This window comes from Eulemur rufifrons, chromosome 16 (assembly GCF_041146395.1).
Source record: "Eulemur rufifrons isolate Redbay chromosome 16, OSU_ERuf_1, whole genome shotgun sequence".
NCBI lineage: Eukaryota > Metazoa > Chordata > Mammalia > Primates > Lemuridae > Eulemur > Eulemur rufifrons.
The window spans coordinates 93,769,366-93,792,559 of NC_090998.1; the positions used below are offsets into that span (position 1 = coordinate 93,769,366).

A 23,194-nucleotide genomic window follows, 5' to 3' on the forward strand; every position below is an offset into this window, starting at 1 on the left:
TTGATGTCCTGCCTGTTGGCACCTCATGTTGGGGTTGATCTGGCAGGCCACTGTTCCTTCTCAGTGAATGTCCCACTAGGCAGATACATCAAGCCCCCACCCCTACTTCTCATCCCTCATGTCCATTCACCAGCAAGGGCTACAGATCCCTACCTCCAAATACATGGTATCTTTCTGTCATCCCATCTCTCCCAGAGTGCTGTCATGGCCTCTTAACCAGGCTCCCAGCACCTCCTCCGATGCATTTTACACAGGGCAGCCAGAAAGATCTTTTTAAAGGTTTAAAATCTGTCACTTTCCTCCCCTGCTTAATACCTCCAGTAGCTTCCTGCTGCTCCTGCATTGGTCCTGTCCTCTCAGGGGCCCAGTGCCTTTATGGAATGCTCATCCCTCTGCCTGCTTTTCTTCCCTTCCTTTAGTTGACGCTGTGAAAGTTGTCAAGAATCAAAATGGAGTCACTTGCGCTAAAAACCCTGACAAACAGAGCCAGGGAAGCCCATGAAGGGAGAGTTTTCATGTATGAACGCCTCATAACAACTATCACAAAAGACTGCAAGGACCGCAAGCTTGCACAAAAGCCATCATAAACTTATGCAAAAAACAAACAAACAACAACAAAAACTTGTGCAAGGACATCTGCCCAGTGACTGCCTGTCCAGCCTCAGACTGGCATCGCCCTTGTTATTAATCCTTGTAGCCAAGGAGAAATAGCTCCAAACAATTATGCAATCCTCTTTTTTCCTTTAAAAAGCTTTGTGTTCTTTACACACATGGTTCCTGTATAGCACACAGTTTATTTTGGCACCCGTATTCTCACTGCAATGCCTATTCCTGAGTAAACATCATTTTTCTTTCGGAGAGTCTCCCTGTGTGTCATTTAGTCTGACAACGCCAACTGTCCCGTGGAAGAATTCAGCTCGAACGTTGCCCCTGGGGGACGAACCCAGGACTCCCTCCCTGCTTCCCGCAGCCCACGCGAGTGCGAAGCCCTGCTCTAGGCCTGTCCTCTCCCAGGTGCCGGGATTCTGCGACATACAAAAGCCGGAGCCCCGCCCGCGCCGCTCGCACGCAGCGAGGGCACAGAGTGATGCCCAGGCCGGCAGGGTCTCGGCGCCGCCGGAGGTCGGAGGAGCCGCAGCGGCTCTGAAGGGCACGGCCAGGTGGGGCTCGCCCCCCGCAGCGTCTCCAGGCTGCCGGCGCACCCGGGAACACCTGTGCGAGGAGGCGGGGCCGGCGGAGGCCGGGCGGAACGCGGTTGCGCGGAGCACGCTTCCGGCCGGGCCGCGAGCGCAGACGCCGCGGCGGGGGCGCCACTTGGTTTCCGGCGCGGCGCGGAAGCAGCGGCGGCGGCGGCGGCAAAGACAACAAGGACGAAGCTGGCTAGGCGGGCGAATGCTGGCGGCTCGGCACGTCGTGTGCGCCCTGTCCGGCGGAGTGGACAGCGCCGTGGCCGCGCTGCTGCTAAGGCGGAGAGGTGAGACGGCCGAGGCCCCCGCCCGCCCCGAGCGGCTCTGCCCCTGGGTGCCTCTCCCCGTCCTGCGGGGCCCTGGGCAGGTCGCCTCCCTCCCTGGCCTCAGTTTGCGGGTGGGCACGGCGGGAGTCCCACGTCCTCTCCCTTCCTCTCTGCGGCCCCTCGCCCTCCATCTGTGCGGTCGGAAGTGCGCGAAGGCGACTCCGACTGCCCGGGAGTAGTTACGACCCCCTCCCCAGTTAGAACTCAGAGTGGATCGTGAACCTTCTGCCTTAGGGGAGGGTCGCTCACTGGGTCTGCGCCCTGCGCCCGCGGTGGTGCTGGCGGCGTCCACGCTGACCTGTGAGGCCACACAGTGGGGAGGGGAGCTGGATCCATTGGCCCTGGGGCCTGACCCCTGCGGACGCTGTGGCCGCTCGGTGGGGTGCTTGTCCTTCGACTCATGAACCTGAGCAATACTGAGCGGCGTGTCTGCTTACTAAGTCACACCTGTGTTCTCCGTTCTTTGCATGACAAACTTCGCCCTCAAAGCACTTGCATTTGTTTCGGGCATCCAAACGGAGTCCCACAGGTGCTTAGGATTCTTAGGGTCTGGAGCGGAGATGAATTACTCATCTAAATTCTCCGTCTGTGCGGCTCCTTCTCGTTGGAGGCTTCCTTCACGTAGTAACGTTTGTGGAGCCTCTGCTGTGAGCCACCTTTGGAGACACCTAGAATGCAGAGATGCCTGCAAGGTTCCTGACCTAGGGCACGTCAATTAAGCCCTCCTCCTCTGTAAAATGGGGATAACACCTACTTCACAGGGTGACTGGAAGGCTTAAATGACATACATGTTGAAGGGTTTACCCAGTGCCCAGCACATATGAGGTACTGAGAAAACAGTAGTGGGTATTATTATATACTCACTGTATATTATTAATAGCCATACCTATTATGAGAGGTATAATAAGTGCCAGAGAGGAGGATAGGTAAACTGTAAACACATAAAATTGTGAGAAAGGGAGAATCAAGGAAAGCGTCCTAGAGGTGGAGGTGTTTGAGCTGAGACTTGGAGGAAGAGTGGGATTTCACTAAGCAAAGAACTAGAGGTGTGAGGTGAGGCCGAGCCTGCAGTACAAGCAGAAGGACGGAGGCATGAAAGCGTTGGCCGGGTCTGGCTAGATGTAGGCAGAAGGCGAGGAAGGTGGGGACGGTTGAGCCCTGGTTATGGAAGATGTTATATTAGGGACTTTAGTCTGTGTTGGGTAGACAATTCAGAGCCCTTGAAGGTTTCTGACAGACATGACTAGGTGTTTTGGGAGATGCAGAACACTGGTTGTGGGGAGACCAGATATATCATTTTACTACTTCAAGAAGGTAAACTCCCTTTTGATTGTACAACTCATGTTCCAGCCCTCCTTGAATTTTCCTGCTCCCTGGAGGAGGGTGATGGACCCGGCAGAGCAAAGGCGTGGTCCTCTCGTGGCATTGAGGGCTTGCCCAGTCTTGCTGGAGGCACGAGTTCTGTCATGCACCTCCTGAAAATTTCATTCATCCTAAAGTGGCTGAGCCTGTGTCCATGTTAGGGGGTCACATCTCTTCCTGAGAAAAATTATCAGGCAGATGAGACTAGAGGAAGAGTATATTTTTAAAGCTGTGTTGTGTAGGGTTGTTTGTTCATTCTACAAGCTCCTTTTAGCTTCCATTATGTGCTGGGCACTGTACTAGGTGCCGGGGACACAGGGTTGAGTTAGACAAAGTTCCTATCCTTGAGGTGCTCCCGGCTTCAGTGAGTTGCAGGGGAGGCAGGTGGGAACAATTGGAGCCCAGTGTGGTCAGGTCTGTAGCAGAAGCAGAGTCAGGTGCTTCCTGAGGAGGGTGCTGATCACCAGCTGAGACGGGGGTGGTCTTGTGTGTGGGTGTTTAGTTTTGGCGAAGCTTTGTCATCAAACCCCTGTTCTTTGGGGTGCTGTGTTAAGTTGCCTTTAACAGTCAGTTGCTCTCTTTCATTACGTGCAGCCTGCCCAGAGGAGCCGGATTTCCCATATAGGGTGGACGGCTGTATAGTTCGCTAGCTAAGTGGTGTAGGGTTAAAGTGGGTCTCTCCAATATTTGATTGTTTACTTTGTCACAGTAGAAAAGGGGAAAAATAAGTCATAAAATATATAGGTGGCATAGCCCTTATTACAAAATATTCAAAATTTTAATTGTCTGTGTATCTGATGACTTAAAATTTAAGTCTTGGTGATAACTGGAAATAATTTGAAATGAGTTCCCTCTTCTAATAAGTGAATGGTGGTTTTTGTTTGCTTTGAAAAATTTTGTTGAGTTTTGGCTATTCTTTCATTCAGCACATGTTAGCTAAGGCCCTCCTAGGCATTGTGCTGATTCATAGGTGGAGAGTAGGTGGAGAGACAAAGATGAAAAAATACCATCTTGTTCATCTTGAGGACTCAGGCAGTTTCAGTGCAATAATGTGTTGTGATGATGAAGCCTTTACAAAGCACAGCAGAGATTCAGGGGAAGGAGCACCTATAGTGGCTTGCGCCAACAGGCAGCCTGGAGCCCTGAAGGCCGCGGGCAGAGCAGGGCCTGCCGGGCTCGCCAGGCACAGAGGCATAGGAGTGTGGCACTTTGGGAACTGCTCAGAGCTCAGAAATCACTGCCTTTTTAACCCAAGGTTGATATATGTATTCTCTTTAATTCCCTGTCCAGGTTACCAAGTGACAGGGGTATTTATGAAGAACTGGGACTCCCTGGATGAACATGGAGTTTGCACTGCTGACAGAGACTGCGAAGATGCCTACAAAGTTTGCCAGATCTTAGACATCCCTTTCCATCAGGTGTCCTACGTGAAGGAGTATTGGAATGAAGTGTTCAGGTGAGCGCAGCACGTAGGGGCTTCCTGATGCACTGAGCCCTTTCTGAGGGGAGGATTGCCATAGTCAGCCACACCGACGCCACACAGCCTGGCACTCTTGTTTGGCAGTGGAGGCCCCAGCCTCTGCGGACCTCTGCGTTAGAGGCGAGGCTGCACCCCACAGCACCCCTGGTGCTCTCACTCCTGTTAGTGAGCCACCCGCCAGAAATCTCTTTAACACCTTCTTGAACCTTAGATGTGTCTGCTGCTCAGTCAGGGTGGGGGGCGGAGGCGGAGCTCTCCCGGGAAGGTGCCACGAGGTAAGTGTCAATGCTCACACGCTGTGCGGGCCAGTGATTAGGGGTTCTGAGAAATAGCTGTGTGATACACTGCCTGTGGCTTTTAGGAACAAGAAACAAACAAGAACTTTTGTAAAATCTGGTATGATCCCAGCAATTATTATAAGTGCTCCTGAATACCAGGCGCCGTGCTACATCTGGGAGCATTAAGATGTATACACCACGGCCTCGTTCTGTAGGAGTTTGCAGTCCAGCTGGGAGGAGGACATTGTCTTTGAAAGAGGCACTCGTGGTGGGTGGCAGGTAGGAAGTACCAGCGATTGAATCTGCAGTGCTGCAGGTTCGGGGAGGGAGAAGTTGGGATCATGGAGTGGTCAGGGAGGCTTCAGGGAAGAGCTCAAACCCCTCGGTTTGAGCTGCCCTTGAAGGAGGAGAGAAGATATTCCAAGTGGGGTAGCAAGAGCCGTGGTGAAGAGAAATGCCCATTGTCTATTTCAGACAACCTTGTAAAGTTTGGCTGGACCTTTGTTCCTGTGGTGGAAGGAGCCCAGGGCCAGCCTGTGATGAGCCCTGAGTACGCTAAGTGCAGGGCAGCCACTGGGGACGTCCGAGACAGCAGGTTATGTGCACAGGCTGGGTTGCCCTCGCCTGAGTGGGCTTTAGGTCAGAAAAGCCTTGGGTTCAGTCATGACTCTGCCACTTATGTGATGTTGGGCAATTTATTTGACTTTTCTAAGCCTCAGTTTTCTCATCCTTAAAATGGGGATAATGGCTGATGCCTCATAGGGTTATCGTAAGAATTAAATGAGATTACATATAAAGTTCTAGCACAGTGCCTGGTATATTGGTAAGCATTCAATAAACATAGCTGTTGTTATTTTCATTATTAAAAAGACAGATCTGGGGCTGGGTGCAGTGGCTCACACCTGTAATCCCAGCCAGCACTTCGGGAGGCCGAGGCAAGAGATTCGCTTGAGCCAGGGAGTTCAAGACCAGCCTGGTCAACATAGTGAGACCCTGTTTCTAAAAAAAAAAAAAAAAGAAGAAAGAAAGAAAGAAAAAAAAAGACAAGTCTGGCAGCCAAGTATAGGGTAGATTACGGGAGAAGACCAAAGGCAGAGAACCCGAGGAAATGGTGTTGCTAGAGCTCTGGACTGTGGGGATTGTGGAAGGTGACGGCTGCTATGATAGGGCCCAGAGGTCAAGTCCACTGGGCAATAGATCCCAAGCTAGAAAATTAGCAGGTGCTTGTTAAACACCTGTCTGGGCCTGTGCCGGGCGTGGGCCCTGGAGTCTGTGTTTCATCAGGCACCTCAGCTGGTTCTGATGGGGGGTCCTCTGGGTCTGTCTTTGGGAAAGGGTGTGACGGGGCTCAGTGACAGATGAGTGTGGGAGGCCAGGGAGAGAGAAGAGTCAGTGCTAGTTTCAAGATCAAGTCTGGGTGGGTTAGAGAAAGCCGGTCTGGGGGATTCCCGATGAGAACTGCAGCGTTCGAGGTAATAGCAAGTAATCTAGGGGGGTTTCAACTTCACCTTCTAGTGCAAAATTTCAAAAGTATGTGAGCGAATGTGATTTTTGAAGATTAACTCAGCTCCAAGACCAGACAGGAAGGGTGACTTGTCCCAAGTACTGTGGCAAGTTAGGAGCAGAGCTGTGATTAAAACCCAGCTTTCCAGGCCTGCCTTCACTACTGCCTTCTGGCACTGCTCGTTAGGGACTGAAAGGAGGACGTGGCCCCGAGACAGTCCTCTCATCTCTGCAGGCTGCCTCCGAGGGGCTCTGGCCAGCCTGCCCTCTGTCCTTGCCTTGTCCCAGCTGCCGGCAGACGTAGTTATAACTCTTCCTTGATCCTGCTCTGCACACTCGCTACTCTAGTACAGCTGTCTAGCTCAGAAGTGTCTTTTGAATTCATTTGTTCAAGACTCACTGGCCTTCAAGGGCCAAAGTCCAGATACTCTTTTTAAATTCCTGTCTCCCTCACAAAGCGAAGGAAAGGTTTCTCTTCTTTCTCGTGAAAGAATGGGCTGGGCTGCTTTCTCCATCGTTTTTGCTAGTGCAGCAGACGGAGAGGCTTGACTGCATGTCTTTCCATAAACCGGTGTAAACGTTCAGCCTCTTCAACATGTAGTCAACGTCTGTTAGGTAGAAAGTTTGTTGGGTCTGTGGACATGTGGCGGGAGACATGGACCTCACTTTCAGTAGTTTACAGTTTAATGAACCTCTTAACAACTTTTTAACAATTAAAAAAAATGGAAAGAGTGCAATATCAAGTTTGTTGCAAATATGGAAAAACATGATTTTTTATGAACTTCTAGGGGGAGTGAGAAGTGTTAGGGAAACTTAGAACAGTTTAGCGTTGCCCACTAAGGTCGAAGGAACAAGTAACTCATGATCCTGTGCAGGCTCGTGATCAGTTTTGTAATATAACCTTAAACCCTTGTTAATTAATAAAGAGTTTTAGGTTAAATGAAAAAATCATCACATATACCAAAAATACACCCAATTTAAAACTCCTGAAGTAGGCGTCATAACCCTCTGGAAGCGAATCCTCCAAGACTATGAAATTCTTTCTGAGTCTTGCTGGCATAGTAGCATCTTTCTCCCGTGTCCACTCGTGCTGTTAGAGCACAGCTCCACGGAGTTAGGATGGCCCGAGCTGCTTTAAGCACCCAGGAGTTTGCCAGACCTCAGGAGCGTGGTGGGTCACGTGAGAAAAATTTCTGGACACATTTGCCCTGTGACCCGGCTTCTCAGGCTGAGACTGTGGAATGGCCGGTACAGCCCTGAGTTGTAACTAGGGGATTGTATTGCCACTGGGACTCAGGCATAGCTCTACCTCACCTAAGCCCTGTGTGGTAGAGGAGTCCCAGGAAGCAGTTTCGGGAGTCCCTCTTGGCCCCTTCCCCCTCCCACACACCCTGTGAGCCTCCGGGGAGACGCCGTGGCCGCTGAGCCTCAGCAGTGGGGAGTGGCACCTTGCTTTTCATCCAGGCCGTTAGTGCAGCAGGCTGTAAATAAATGTGTGGTGAAAATGTTGAAAAGGGCTTTGTACCGAAGCTCTCCTGCTCTGCAGAAAACTATAGTTTCGATATGACAGGGAAAAATTCTACATTAAACAAGTAATTTAACTAATTTTTTGAGGAATGTTTCACACATAAAGTCTTTTTCTTTAATTGCAGTGATTTTTTAAATGAGTATGAAAAAGGAAGGACCCCTAATCCTGACATAGTCTGCAATAAGCACATCAAATTCAGTTGCTTCTTTCATTACGCTGTGGATAATCTTGGTAAGTAATTTGGAGTCTTTTCATTTGTTTTTAAAAATCACGGATTTTCAAATTTTCAGAGATAGCCAGAAACCAAAACCTTGTAAATAGTTTCATCTTTCAGAAGGAAAGGAAGAAGTGAAAATGACAATACTTTGTATTTCACTGAACAAGAAGGAACCTGCTGGTGAAGTACAAGTGCTAGGTCGTTGGGAGGAGAGGGTGCTTTCCCGGTGGACCACGTAAATATGAGGACAGGCAGAGTTGACCTGAGGACAGCCAGCTTCAGAAGTCCCAAGGAAACATGTGTTGCCTCACAAGCCAAAGAGTTCAAAGGTGACAATGCCCCAGGAGGAGGAGGAGGAGATTCTTAAAAAACAATATTCTAATATTAAATTGTTAATGACTTTAATGAGGTATCATCAGCAAAAAAAAAAAAAAAAAAGCATGTGAAAAACAAAAGTAGATGAGCCTGTAAGTGTACCAGGAAGGTCAGAACTTTGGAAAGATGCCAAAGATAACAAAGCTTTTAAAGGCCTGCCCAGAGCCAAAGAGCCTGAGATGGAACAGGCTGACTGCTAGGAGAGCCCTGGGCCGCCAGCTCCCCACGCCGGTGGTTTCCATGTGGCCTCGCACCGCTCCGGCAAGGAGAACACTCCTCAAACTGGGAGCCAAAGCCATGCAGAGAGATTGCCGCAGGCCACAGGCCACAGCTGGAGCTAGGGCTATGAGACGGTGCCTGGCCTCTTCCATAAATGTGTCTCCGGGTTCGGCTGAGCTGAGACCTGGGTGGCCTGTGGAACTTACAGGCCCCTGGTGTCATCTGCCTCAGATCCTGCCTGGTTCCCTGTCGCAGGCTCGCCCTGCCTCTACCTGCAGGGTCGGCTTTATTTGCAGCAGCTCTGGTTCCAGACGAGATTGTGTTTAGGGGAAGTTGTAGGAGCCCTCATTCGAGGCTCAAGAATCTCAATGTTTAGTCATCCTTTTTGTTAGTCATGATAAGACCTTTTCTCTTGCTTCCAGAATCGGGTTTCTGCTTTGTCCTGAGAATAAGCCTGTGGTCACTTGATTGAAGATCTTGGGTCTCTTGTTTTTCTAGGTTCAAAGCTATGTCTCGGTGGCCAGTTCTAGAAGCCTACCGTATTGGTCAGGGCTCTGCCACCAGCTAGCAACTTGCCTGCCCTCCAGATTGGCAGATTCTGTCTGTTCCTAAGTTTTTCTTTCTTGATTCCCTCTACATATTGAAATGTCCTCATTTTTTTTTTTTATTTAATTTTTATTTTTTACAGATGGGGTCCTACTATGTTGCCTGGGCTAGAGTGCGGTGGCTATTCATAGGCACAGTGCTAATGCACTACAGCAGCAGTCCCCAACCTCTTTGGTGCCAGGGACCAGTTTCGTGGGAGACAGTTTTTCCACAGACAGGGCTAGGGGGAGGGGGAGCTCAGATGGTGATGTGAGCGATGGGGAGCGGCTGTAAACACAGATGAAGCTTCACTCGCTTGCCCACCACTCACCTGCTGTGCAGACCGGTTCCTAACAGGCCACGGACCAGTACCAGTCCCAGTCCGCGGGCCAGGGGTTGGGGACCACTGCACTGCAGCCTTGAACTTCTGGGCTCAAGTGATCCTCCCACCTCAGCTTCCTGGGTGGCTGGGACTACAGGCGACTGCTACCTCACCCAGCTAATTTTTCTTTTTCATTTTTTGTAGACGTGGTCTTGCCATGTTGCCCAGGCTGGTCTTGAACTCCTGGGCTCCGATCCTCCCACCTCAGCCTCCTGGGTAGCTGGGACTACAGGCACGGGCCACCGCCCCTGACCCCGTATCTTTTTATTGAACCTTCCTAATGTTGAATTGCTTGCTTAGTAATCTGTTATGGAATTAGAGTTAAAAAAAAAAAATGCTTGCTTAGACTACCTCGTGGTATCTGTTGCTATATTTTGTGAATTCTAGGTTCCTTTTCCTGTCCCCTGCCAGTGGGGTCAGCATAATGAGTCTCTAAAGTTCTGGGTACTGGCCTGTCAGTTTGCTCTGCCCCGGTGCAGCTCACTCTGCCGTGTGTGGCCACGTCCCAAGACATAAGTTGTTAAATGCCAGGGATCCAGTGGTGTCTGCACTGTCAGCAATGACTTAGATTAGGCTTGCTGATCTGATGTATAAGTGACCTAACGTTGAGATGATGAAGATGAAAACTTGGTTCATGGAGTTAGGAGTAAAAAAAAAGTCTAAAAAACAAAAACCAAAAAAGTCTTAAATTTGAATGCTGTACTAACACCAAAAACATGAAATGTAATAGAGACAATTGCTAAGTTTGCTAACCAGGTTTAATAATTAATTCTCTTAATATAAGATTAAGAGGACCTGGCTTGGTTGCCATTTGTGTGCAGAAGATCTGGGGGACTTAGTTGCCCCCAAGATGATGAGCCAGTTCTCTGACATGTGTTGCCGAAGCCAGCGGCAGACTGGGCGACCTTGTGGTCAGGGAATGTCTGAGAAAGGGCAAGGAGTCTGCTGTGGCCCGCCCTGGCTAGGCCAAGTCTGTTATTCAGGAAGAGAGTTACAGACTGCTGGAATGTGAATTGATTTTGATTTCCAGGGTGTCTGGAAATATGTCCTCTGATGAACCGTTGAGATTACTTTGGGTCATAGTAGCAGCGGTCACGTGTGTGAGTTAAGATCACATTCTTTGTGTGACATCCAGAGGACAAGGTTAGGGTTTGCAGGAGAAAGACCTTCTGCACAAACAGCTCTTCAGGAGAGGAATGTTTGCCTTTCCTCTCGGCACAGAGTGCCAAGCTCTCTGTCACCATAGCTTTTTTAAATTCTGCAGCACAGAATAAAAATACACGGAACCTAGATTCTGAAATCTTAGGGCTTCTAATAGATGAATCCTATGCTGTTTGTAGTATAAGTGGTTGTTCTTTAAGGAAATAAATTTAAAGTGGGCTTTTTCTGTATTAAAAACTTAGTCAAGATGTGATAATGTGTTCCTGAAGGTACTTTTTCAGGTAGTTAATACGCAGTGGTTAATTCTTGCTGTGTTTTTCTGTTTTACACTGAGCTGGTGTGCTGGGTTAAGTGTTGAATCAGTTCTGCACCTTTCAGGGAAAGTCTCTTGCAGTACTGCACGTCTGAAATTTTCACACGATAAAAAGGGTATAGACTTATGTGCCTTGGTAGGTTCTTTGACTTTTTTTGAATAATGTGAAAAGAAGAAGTCGAATGTGCTGGGTAGTCCTTTATTGTGATAAAAATAATACCTATTTATTAAAGAAAAATTTAAAGTATAGAAGAGTGTAAAGGAGGGGGGAAGTGTCATCTAGAATTTTACTCCCAGCATCAAAGGAATGGACCTTCTGAGATTTTTGTCTTTTTCTGTACATTAAAAGTAGTAGACTCATGGTATTATATACTTTTTCCCTACTTAACAGTGTCATAGGCATTTTTCCATGTCATTAAACTCTGAAATGAGCTTTTTATACTTAAATGTTTGCATGCGTATCTGATTATTTCCGTAAGCTATTAATTGAATGAATGAGTAGATGCTAACTTTTGAAAGGCTTTTAAAGGGACAGTAAAACTTTGGAGCAAGATTGCATCAGCTTACATTAAGAGTAGAAGCCTGCATTTTAACAAGATTAAATGTGTTCCCCCATTCCCTGGGATCTCGGTGGTGAACAGCAGGGTGGGCTGTCTGTGGAGACCATCAGCGTAAGACTACAGGTCTGCACGTGCTTTTGGCACCGTTGGCTCATACTGACCCAGGCTAGCAAATGTGGGTCTAAAATATCTTTGTGTTTTTAAAAACCTCACAGGAGCAGATGCCATTGCCACAGGTCACTATGCAAGAACTTCACTGGAAGATGAAGAAGTCTTTGAGCAGAAGCACATTAAGAGACCAGAAGGGCTTTTCAGAAATCGGTTTGAAATTAGAAATGGTAAGTCAGAGCTTAATTCTTTGGGAACAAAGTAAAATATTTTGAAGAATGACAGTGGGTTGTGTCTGAGCACCTGCTGTCCCTGTCTCTGTGTCTCCCACTGGCTTGTTGGTTTGGGGTTCACAGTTGAAAAGGTACAGTGACCAAGAGGGTCATTTCCCCTGAGGGCCTGCAGTGGGGCAATAGGAGGGATCCCAGCCGCCTGGTGCCAGGGCAGGCCTGGTGGAGAGTGAAACCAGAGATGTGTGATCCAGCTCTGGACACTGTGCTGATGATCTGCACGTTCCAAGAATATCTGAGGAAACATTTGACAAGGATAACTGGGTTGCCATAGTTTTGCCAAGGCCTTGTAGTTTGGCATCGGGTTCTCTAGGTTGTGACTGACAGGAGCCTTGGAGTTGTGTTTACAAAGGTGATCTACAGAAATTAGTTGATAGATGCCAGAGAGCAAAGCTTCACCTTTCTAGAAAAAAGTAAATGCCAGACAGTGAGCTGGGAAGCCGCTGGCTTGTCCTGGTGTGTGCTTGTGAAGAGAGGAATTCCCATCACTGCTGAGCGAAAAACCAAGAGGAGCTCAGAGCCACGTTTCTGCAGGGAACTTCCGTTGTTGTAGGACCGCCAACGGGTTCTCACTTCTGATCTGCACAGCACTGCTCCACGTGTGGTCCTGCAGCCTGCCTCGCAGTCCCCTGGGGGCTACTGAGTTCAGATCTTGGAGCCTTTTCCCGCCACACCCCCGTCTGGGGAGGGTGGTCTCCGGGAGTCGGGCAGGGATTTGCACGCACATGTTTCTCGTTGCTCCTCTCAGCAGTCTTACAGGTGTGTGCTCTCATCCCACTCAAAGATGCGGACACTGAGGCCTGCGTGAAGTCCTTTGACGTGGGTGCCTCAGGTAGCAGAGCTGGGTTCAGCCCAGTTCTGCTCAGCCCCCCAGCCCCTGCTGTTTCTGCCGTGTCAGGCCCCCATGGAGGTCTTTTCTCAGGGTGGATGAGCCTGTCTTGAAGGCAGCAGCGATCCTGTAGCCGTGTGCTTGGTCAGGGGAGCCCTGAGTGCGCCCGCAGCGGCCCGGCAGCCCGGTGTTCTCTCTCTCCCCCTCCTCCTTCCCTTCTCACAGCAGAGGGTGCTCCGGTCACCTCACGGAAGCCAGCCCAGACAAGAACGGCACCCACTTCTTTCTGGGAAGCCTCCCGCTGACTGCTGCTGCGGGGCGCTGGGCCCACTCCCCTAGGACACAGTTTCAGGAAGACTGGCTCCGGCCGGTCAGCTCCCAAGGCCTGCGCTCCTAGGCCTGGCCTGCGACCGGGCACACTCACTGCTCTGCCCACAGCAGGACCCCTGGCCTGGCGGAGCGAGCACAGGCCCAAAGCAGCCAGGGTGCGTAAATAAAGCTCCAGGACGGACGGGCCCTGGTCAGATGTTAGCTCCTTTCCTTCCTTTTACCCTACACCAGCTCAGGTAGGGACACCAGCTTTTTTTCCCCCGACCTTGTAGAATTTTGGTTTGTTTTAAAATGACTCAGAACTAAGAGAAAATGCAGTTTGCTCCCAGTATTCTGCGTTAGGCCTTTATACACACATACACTGTTTGACTGCATTTAGTTTTGAAACAAAAAGTAGAATTTTGAAAATGAGTCTGCTTCCATGGCAACTAGTTAACTGAACTCTAATTTCATTTTTCAACTGGTTTTATCGTTTGGTACACAAAAAGTAATGGCATAGAAATTGGGAAATTGGGCTCAGTTTCCAGCTCCGCCATACTCTACCTACATCATTTTGGGCGAGTCACTTTAATTATCTGAGCTCAGTTTCCTCAACTGTAAAATGGGGATAATTCTACTTGACTCGGGTAACGTGCGAGTCAGTGGAAGACATCAGCTACATAGAGCGCACGCACACAGGGGACTGTGCCCAGCCAGGAAGGGCGAGGAGGGCAGCCTGTGGGGGTGTCTCTTGGCCCTAGACATGAGAACGGTTAGCAGAAGCCATTAATACTGATGTTCTGCTTAGCTTTCTTCTCTTGGTCGTTGAGCTTGAAAGTGAGGAGCCCGACAGTTCTAATCACGGAAGCCCTGTAGCACGGGGACAGGGCTGATCGCGCGCAGAGGCAGAGGCGGGCCTGGGTCATACGGACAAGATCACTCACACCTCTGCGCTGCTGCCTTCAAGCCAAAAATGGTTCTTTACAATCAGATAGAGAATGCTGGAGACACTGCAGTGGGGCCTCTGACCAGTGCCAGCTTGGGCTGTGAACAAAACCATTTCTACCATGGAAAAAAGCATAGTTAAGGGGAGAGGGCTGCTGAGGGGCTTTATTCTTTCCCCAGCAGTTGAACCTGGGGAATGAAGAGAGTCCTTGAAAACAACTGTGGCACAAACACGTGCTGTCATTGTTAGAAAAAAGCAGAGCTGACACCATTCCAGTGGGAGTTTCTGTAAGTTGCTGTCTTTCCCAGTTTTGCCGAAATTGGCTGAATTTATTTTAGGCTTGTTTTTTTTCTCTTCACTTCAGAACATTTTTTCATGTGATGTTCCATCTTTGAAAATATTATCATCTAAAGTATGAACAGGAATAAATTTTTTTATCATATAAAATCTATCCTCCCTGTATTTCTTTTATAGAAAATAAATTAGAGGTGAGAGTTTATCGCAGCACTATTCACAATAGTGATTCCAAGATTTGGAATCAACCTAAGTGTCCATCAGTGGATGGATGGATGGATGGATGAAGAAATCTGGTACATACGCACAGTGGAATATTACATAGCCATAAAAGAATGAAATTCTGACATTTATAACAATATGGATGGAACTGGAGAACATTATGTTAAGTTAAATAAGCCAAGCACAGAAAAACAAATCTCGCATTTTCTCATGTGTGGGAGCTAAATGTTAAAACAATTGATCTCATGGAGACAGAGAGTAGAATGATGGTGACCAGAGGCCGGGAAGGGTAGCGGGAGGGGGGATAAAGTGGGGTGGTTAATGGGTGCAAAAACATACTTAGAATAAATAGTATTTGATAGCACAACAAAGTGATACGAAGTGACTGTGTTTAACAATAAGTTAGGGTATACTTTAAAACAACTAAGAGAGTGGAATTGGACTGTTCCTGACACAAAGAAATGATACATACCTGAGGTCTTGAACACCCCAGTTACCCTGATTTGGTTGATACAGATCATATGCTTGTATCAAAACACCACATGTACCCTAGAAATACAACTATTATGTATCCATAATAATTAACAATAAAAATATAAATAAATTAGAGGTGAGAATCTTTCTTACATTCTCTGGTGGTGGCTTTTTCCTAGTAGTCTGCTATTGAGTATTGATTTTGGCTTCTGACAGACAAGGGTAATCTGAATAAACAGAAAGACGCTATTCAAGGTGAAATGTCATTATTTTTATTCCTGCAACGTCTTTTGTTCTTTACTCTTGGCAGCGGTAAAGCTTCTTCAAGCAGCTGACAGCTTTAAAGACCAGACCTTCTTTCTCAGCCAGGTTTCCCAGGACGCCCTGAGAAGAACCATCTTCCCTCTGGGGGGATTAACGAAAGACTTTGTAAAGAAAATAGCTGCTGAGAATAGACTTCATCACGTGCTTCAGAAGAAGGAGGTACGAGTGCGTGGCTTGCCTCGATGGTGCATGTTTGCGTTCCCGGCTCCAGGGTGCAGGGAGGGCTGGGACCTCTGTGCTCAGACACCCCGTCCCTCCCCAGGACCTGACTTCAGGGGGACTTGGGGCAATAGATTGGAGGAGTGATCCTCAGCCGTAGGGCAGAAGGCTCCACTGACCCTCGGGAAGCAGCCTCCCTTCCTCTGCTTGGCCCTCGGCGGCCGGCCGCTTTCCCTGCAGCTGTGGCGGCTGGCTGGGTGCTGTGAGGCAGCCTGCCGGGGAGCACAGGGCAGTGTGGCCCAGCACGGAGGCCCCTGGGGGCAGGAGCTCTTGCGCTGCCTGCCTGCCCTTCTGGCCCAGCACAGACTTGTGCAGTGTCATCTGCGCCAGGCACCGTGCTGCCGGATCCCGAGGAGACAGTGACGAGCACACAGTTCCATCCCTGCCTTCACCGGGCTCACAGTCTGGGGGAGATGGACAGGAAACATCACTGTAAACCTAGAGAGTGTCTGTGGAGGGGGGTGGGAACCTGTGAGAGGAGCACCAGTGGGTTCTAATTGGGATTTTGGGATAGAGAAGCCAAGAAAGGCCTCTGGAGAAATGACATGTAACCTGAGACCTGAAAGGTGAGTACGGTTCAGTGTCGCGTAGGAGGTTGGGAGGAACAGTCCAGATGGAAGAGTGTGCAAAGGCCCCGAGGCAAGATAAATCCTGGAAGCGGATGTGGTGATGCTCACCAATAGTCCTAGCTACTGGGGAGGATGAGGAGGGAGGATCACTTGAGCCCAGGAGTTTTAGCCTAGCCTGGGCAACGTAGTGAGACCCCGTCTCAAGGGAAAAAAAAAGAAAAAGCCCAGAGCACTGGCTGAGCCTGGCGTAAGGGTGGGGCGCTAGGGGAGCTGGCGAGCTTGGCAGACCTCCGGTGTGCGCAGTCGAATCGGGCCATTTCAGGGCTGCTGTGGCTTTAACTGTGGCTGCTCCTTCATGTCTGTCTTCCTGGGCGTGAGCAGTACTGTGTCTTTCACCCAGTCATTGCCCCCAGAGAGCACGCCCACCCACCATGCTCTGCCTGCACTCTCCTTTGTTCTTCAGTTTCCCAGTGCTGGTCTGTGGTGGGAGCTGAGAGTGCCACAGAGGTGGACATGGCAGGGCTAGAGGGACACAAACCGGAGAGGAAGCGATGAAGCCACTTGTCAGTGCATGGTGGAGGTTTTACCCCAGCCCGGGCTTATGCTGGGAAGACAAGTTCTGGTCCCTGTCTCTCTCCTGCTACTCACGGTGGCCTGAAGGGCCTGACCGGGTTTAGCTCTCTTCTCTGGGGCAGCCAATGTGGTGCCCTGCCACGCGAGGGTCAGACCCTGCTAGGGTGAGACGCAGCTCCGGCTGTGCGCTGGGACTGGCTGGCGTCTGAGGGTGCGGAGGACAGCCAGGCCCCTGCCCTGGAGCACGGTGCCGGCTGTGCTCCTCGTGGCGTCCGGGTGCAGCACGGCCCCTCCCCCTCCCGGCCAGGCCTGCTCTGGCGCAGGACGCCACGCGCCTCCGCTCATCTGCCGGCGGGACTTCCTCTCGTTTCAGAGCATGGGCATCTGTTTTGTTGGTAAAAGAAAGTTTGAACATTTCATTCTTCAGGTGAGTGACCTTGGGGGAGAGGGACGGGGCCCTGCGCTCTGGGCGGGGTGCCCAGTAGTAACAGAATGCCTGTTTCCCAGTATTTGCAGCCTCGCCCTGGCAACTTTATTTCTATAGAAGACAATAAAGTCCTGGGAACACATAAAGGTAAGGTGCAGCCTCTGGCTACTTTTCATCTTAAACTGCTTGAGTCGCGGGGTGAGTTTCAGCCCCGGGAAATTTAGACAGATGCCTGTGGTCCCTCCCACCTCAGCAGTGAATCGCAGCCTCTGCGGGCTGGGTGGGGCCGGTGTGGGTGGCACGGGGCTGCACGGTGGCTTTGACTAGGGCTTTGTGCCGTTCAAGAAACGGTCTCCTTAAAAGCACGCCGTCTGCCTCGGAAGAACTGCTCTGTGACTTCTGCGTAAGTCCCTGTAAATAGGATGATTTTCTCACTATATGGAGAAAATGTTAAACTACAGAAAACACTACTCTGAGGAAAAGAGTTTGGTGGCTGCACCGTGTGGCCTGGATGATTGAGGCGATGGTGGGGACTGCACGGTGGGGGCTGCTTGCTCACTCCCGGCCCGGTGTGGGGACAGGGTGGCCGTTGTCCGAGCGGTGGTGAGGATGCCTCCTGGGCATGTGATCAGGCGAGTCTGGACCCCGAGCAGGCCAGGCCGGGAGCACAGGGCCGCTCATCAGACGTGGAACGTCTCGCAGTGGGCTGCGCTTGGAGATCCTCCCCCTCCTGCGGTGGGAGCAGGCTCCCCGAGGGAGCACCCGAGGGGAGGGAGAGCCGAGCGGGGCCAGGCGTGCCTGAGCCTGGGGGAGGTGACGCCGTTGCTCGGGACAGAACTGCCGGCGTTGTTCCCAGCCCGTCTCCAGCAGGAGGCAGTTAGATGACTAAGGCTTCTGCCTGCGGTTCTGTCGTCTGGCTCCACTGAAGTGGGCGCCGCACTGGGGGGTGTGGCAAAGCCGGTCCGGCTTCCTCTGCGGGGAGCCTACGCCCTGGCCTTGTGGTGCTTGTGCGGGGTGGGGGCCGTGCAGAGTGGCCACGGGGAGGTTGGGGCAGCCCCAGTGCAGCTTGCACAGTAGATGGGCAGGGCTGGCGCTGGGGGGGTGGAGAGTCACAGCTTCTGAGTGGCCCGGCCCGCCCTGGGTGGTCACAGGGCCCCCACCCCATCACGGCGGTGTGATGTGGAGGGGGAGCTCGCTCCCGAGCCTCAGAGAATCTGCCTTTGCACAGGTTGGTTCCTGTACACCTTGGGCCAGAAAGCTAAGATAGGCGGCTTGAGAGAGCCCTGGTACGTGGTGGAGAAGGACGGCACCAAGGGCGACGTGTTCGTGGTGAGTCTGGCTGGCCGCGTGTGGCGGAGCCCGCGGTTCACAGAGCCCTCGGGCAGTGTTGTGCGATGGTGCATCCTCCTGGGAGTAGCCCAAGGTAGCAGAAGGGTTTTGTTTAGGGTATTTATTAGGCTCCACTGCATGCTGGCCACTCTGCTTTTCCATCTCTTAATTTATCCTATAAATAGATACTGCTCTGGTTTTACAAGAGAGGACAGTGAGACTCAGAGACAAAGAAATTTACAGAAGGTCCTGTGGAGAGGAGGTCACCTAGGACGGTGCCTGCCCGTGTGGGATCCAGGGTCACGGTCAGGAAGGTACCAGTGGCTGAGCCAGGATGGGACCAGGCCATCTGCCACAGCAGGGCCCTTGGCCACAGTGACCTTGGCATCTAAAGCAGGCTTTTTGGAGGGGATGAGCCTGCCTCACCCCCAGGCGACATTGCGATGTGGTTGTCACAGCTTGAGGCATGCTCAGGGGGAACAGGTGCTGCTGGCATCTAGCAGGTAAGGCCAGGGCTGTTGCTGAACAGCCCGCGGTGATCAGGATGGCCCTGCCCTAGCAGGGTCACTGGCCCCAGATTGCTGTAGCAGAGAGGCCAGCAGGCCTCACCTGCCAACTCCGAGACATCTCCTGTGAAGGAGAGCTAAGGTGGAAAAGCCTGGTCCAGGGTGAATTAAAGTGATCTAGCATAAAATTTCAGTGATGTTTACTGTGAGACAACCTGTGCCCAGACAGGCCTCCGTGTCCCCGAAGGCCCTGGGCTCAATGCGCCTTGGCCTGCTTCAGAGGGGGAGGCTTGGCCGGACCCCAGAAGGCGCCACATTGTCATGGAGCAGGGGCCCCAGGGAATAGAAAACTGGGTCCTCCAGGGTAGCAGCCACCCCACGGGCGGTCATAGGTGGGGGCCAGAGTGAGACTTGAACTTTGAGGAGTGTTTGCAGGCTCAGACCTCACCTCACCTCTGCTTCTCAACAACCTTGGTTTCCTCATCTACAAAATGGGGTAAAAAGTCTCAGGAGGTGATTAAATGAATTTCCCTGGGGGAAACGTAGAATGGTGCTGTGCACAGTTGTCACTGCATGCTTGCTGGTAGGACTGTGGTTAGTGACAGCCTACGCTGAGACGGGCCTTGGGGAGAGGGGCCCTCTGCTGAGGGTCACGGGGCTTTGCATTCTACCCGCAGGCCCCCTGGACAGACCACCCGGCCCTGTACAGGGACCTGCTTCGGACCAACCGTGTGCACTGGATCGCAGAGGAGCCGCCGGCCACGCTGGTCCGGGACAAGATGATGGAGTGCCACTTCCGATTCCGCCACCAGATGGCACTAGGTGACTGGGCAGGAGGGAACCTGGGGCCAGATTGGGGCCTGGGCGATGAGAACCTTGGGCAGGAACATCCCCCACTGGTGAGCGCACATAAGATACTCAACTCCCTTGTCCTGTGCCTGCCACCGGGAGAGGACCAGGAGCAGCGGGAGGCTCCAGGTGTGCTGCCCCTGCAGTGTCCCTGGCCAGGCTGGTAGCTTGGAGCCCCTGGCTGTTGCCCTGTCCTTGTCCTGCATGGGTGGGTGGTGCTCCTTCCCTGGGGCTGTCCCCTCCAAAGGCCCCTCTCTTCCATCCAGTGCCCTGCGTGCTGACCCTCAATCAGGATGGCACCGTGTGGGTGACAGCCGTGCAGGCTGTGCGGGCCCTCGCCCTGGGACAGGTGAGTTGGGGGAGCTGGGGAGGGGACGCTCAGCGGGAAGGCAGGACAGGCCTCAGCCTGGGCTTTGCTGTCTGCTGGAGTGAGAGCCCTGAGCCCAGTCCTCGCTTGGGAGAGGGGTGTTGGCACTTTGCTCCAAGGTGGAACCCCTGGAATGGGAGGGCTCTTGGCGTCAGTGTGCTCTCTGCCCTGGGAGGACGGCATTGCACTTCACCCCACCAGGCATCCGGTGTGCAGGTGTGGGGGCCAAAAGGAGACATGGATGCTCAGGTCACATAGCCAGTGAGGGCGGAGTGTGGCCAGCCCTGCAGCTGGGGCTCCTTGTCTCCTAGCAGCAAGGACAGGAAGAGGCTTGAGGCTTGTGCTCATGGAGGCAGAGGAACGGGAGCCCTGCCGGGCAGAGTGGGCAGGACGCTGAGGGTGTGGCAGGAGGGTGTGGGCAGAGCTGGGGCTTGCAGTGGGGGCTGGGGTCGGGGGTCGTGTAGGGGAAGCTGAAGCTTCCTCGGGCTCCCCCCCCCCCCCCCCCGCCTTGCCTGCAGTCACAGATGCTGGTTTGGAGAGGCCCGGGACTGTCCCGCTCAGGGAAGCAGACTTTGACCCTGAGCTCCCCTCCCTAATGCAGCTGCTGGGAACGCCCCTCAGGAGCCCAGGCTGGTCGAGCACGGCCCTGCACGCTCCTGCCCCCGTCTCATCTCAGCCAGCAGGGGCAGGCCCAGCGCCGGTTCCCTGTGGCACCCCTGACACCAGGGCCTCTCTCCTCTCCAGTTCGCCGTGTTCTACAAAGGGGGCGAGTGCCTGGGCAGTGGGAAGATCCTGCGGTTGGGGCCATCTGCCTACACGCTCCAGAAGGGCCAGAGCAAAGCCAACGTGGCCACCGAGGGCCCAGGTGATGGCCCAGGCCTGGGTCCCTCGCTCTGAAAGAGGCTGAGCTGCTGAGAGGAGTTCTGGGAGAACAGAGCTGAGGGCCGGGCAGCCAGCGGGCAGCGGGCAGTCCGGTCTCCGAGGGCCTTCCTGCTGCTGCTGAACCAGGAGAGGCCAGGCCGGTCAAGGCTCTGCAGAGCCTACAGCGCCCCAGAGAGAGCCTGTCTCCTCCAAGTTGGAGCTCTGCTGGCCAGAAGTATTTGCGGGCAGGTGGGTCTGTCCTGAGGGCCCTATTTGTAGAGCTTCTCTTGCACTGCTCTGGAAGCCCTTCCCACCTTCACGCACACCACGGGGACCTGCAGAGGGGGCTGCAGGGACAGGACAGTGTTGGAATAAAAAGTCTTTTGGGGACATGCAGTCTCACTGTTGCCTCCAGAGGGGCTAAGGTGGGGACTCTTTACACCAGGGGGCTCAGTGGTATAAAGGCAGGTAGACCACAGGGGGAGAGCTGTCAGTCTCTCCTTTTGCCGTACCTGGGTCCCCACTGCTCTGCCTGAGGGCTGGGGCCCGTGGGGCGTGGACCCACGTCCTTGTCTTCCTTCCTCTCTCTGGGCACTTTGTGGTGCTTCAAGACAGGCTCCAGTGGGGACTAGAACGTTCTGGGTTAGAGGCAGCACCTTTGGCCCATGCTGAATGGATATGGGGAGCGTCCCCTCCCTGTCCCACTGGGGTCCTCACCCTCAGCTCAGAGGCCACCGGGACTGAGTAACAGGGCTGCTGGTGGCAGCAGGGCCGGACCCCAGGTCAAGGCACCCCAGGGTCACAGCTGCCGCCTCCTCCCCTGCCAGTTAAGCACCTGCCTTGCCGGGTGTGAGCGCTCATGTGCAGCGCTGGGGCTGCAGGCACGTGGGGACAAGCACGTCCTTGTACACGCGCCCTGGGGCCTCAGCTCAGCCTGACCACAAGGGAGCGAGGACCACGGTGCCCACGCCTCGGCCTGGGCAGCAGGGCCTGGTCTTTCCCCACGAGGGTTTTGAGCAGCAGAGCGATGGCACCCGGGGTATGGTTTTAGGGACAGCCCCTCTGGCCTCTGAAGCACAGATGGAAAGGGACAGGAGGGGACCAGGTAGACAGGTAGCTACAGAGATTAAGGGGAAGGGTGGCAGCTGGGGAGAGGGGTTGGATCTAGGGAGGACAGGTGGAGGAACTAACGAGTGGGATGGTCCCCAGCACAGGGCTGAGGTGGCCAGGACAGCAGGGCATGGTCCGGGGGTCCTGCCCACACGCCCTCGGCTCCCACCGGCACCTGGGGTGGAAGGCGGCCACTGAGCCCAGTGCTTGTCCTGCCTGCTGCCTGGGACGGAACGGGGGTGGGGGCCCGTCCTCTCTGACCAGGACTGGACACCACACAGGGATTTCGGGTCTGGTGCGGGGAGGCTGCTGGGAGACCCGAGCCAGCGGGGAAGAACGTGGTACAGGTGAGGGGCTGGGCCTGCGGTGGGCCGAGAGGCTGTGGCATGGGGCGTTGCACGACTGGAAGCCCCTGCGTGGACTGGTGAGCGTGGAACTGGCACATGGACGCCTAGGCTGCAGTGGAGCCGGGGAGGACTCTAACCTCTGCCCCAGGATGGAATTACTGCATCCCACTGTCCCCTGCCTTCAGCCTCTGAAAGCCACACATGGAGCAAGAGCTTGAGACCAGGCAGAGCAGCTAGAAAGCGGTGGCCTCCCTGCCCGTAGAGCAAAACATGAGGACGTTCGCGGATACTGGGAGCAGGGGCTGCCCTGTCCTCCCTCTGGGCAAGGAGGAAGCGCCCCAGCCTCAGCCTGCGACCCTTGCCCTAACCTCTGTGGCTGCCAGTCTACCTGGTCCCCTCCTGTCCCCTTCCATCTGTGCTTCAGGGGCCAGAGGGACTGTCCCTAAAACCATACCTCAGGTACCGTCGCTCCTCTGCTCAAAACCCTCGTCCAGAAGGAAGATCGCTCCGCACAGCTCCAGGCCCTGCTGCCCAGGCCCAGGCGTGGGCCGCCGTCGTCCTCCTCGCTCCCTTGTGGTCAGGCTGAGCTGAGGCCCTGGGGCTCGTGTACACGGATGTGCTTGTCCCCGAGTGCCTGCAGACCCTGGTTAGCGTCTCCTCCCCATCCTGGGGGTCGGCCCCAGCCCCTGCCTGCCCTCTTGCATCTCCCCAGCCTCGGCCCTCCCCACTGTCCCCGCACACTCTTCCTTGTAGCCAAGGCCCCAC

General features: G+C 53.1%; 1 protein-coding gene across 5 annotated transcripts; it reads left to right on the forward strand.

The window, feature by feature from the left end:
• The first annotated feature begins 1,328 nt into the window (after window positions 1-1,328).
• TRMU (tRNA mitochondrial 2-thiouridylase) lies at window positions 1,329-21,356 on the forward strand. Of its 5 annotated transcripts, XM_069491304.1 has the most exons (11): window positions 1,329-1,474; window positions 4,166-4,331; window positions 7,789-7,895; window positions 11,692-11,814; window positions 15,259-15,431; window positions 17,007-17,060; window positions 17,141-17,207; window positions 18,289-18,389; window positions 19,573-19,717; window positions 20,011-20,093; window positions 20,856-21,356. In XM_069491304.1, exons 1-11 carry the CDS (start codon window positions 1,393-1,395, stop codon window positions 21,006-21,008), a joined length of 1,254 nt encoding a protein of 417 aa, XP_069347405.1. In that variant the 5' UTR covers window positions 1,329-1,392; the 3' UTR covers window positions 21,009-21,356. The 5 variants fall into 5 exon arrangements, with proteins under 5 accessions (XP_069347405.1, XP_069347406.1, XP_069347407.1 ...); XM_069491305.1 differs by lacking the exon at window positions 20,011-20,093; XM_069491306.1 differs by lacking the exon at window positions 7,789-7,895.
• Window positions 21,357-23,194: the final 1,838 nt, after the last annotated feature.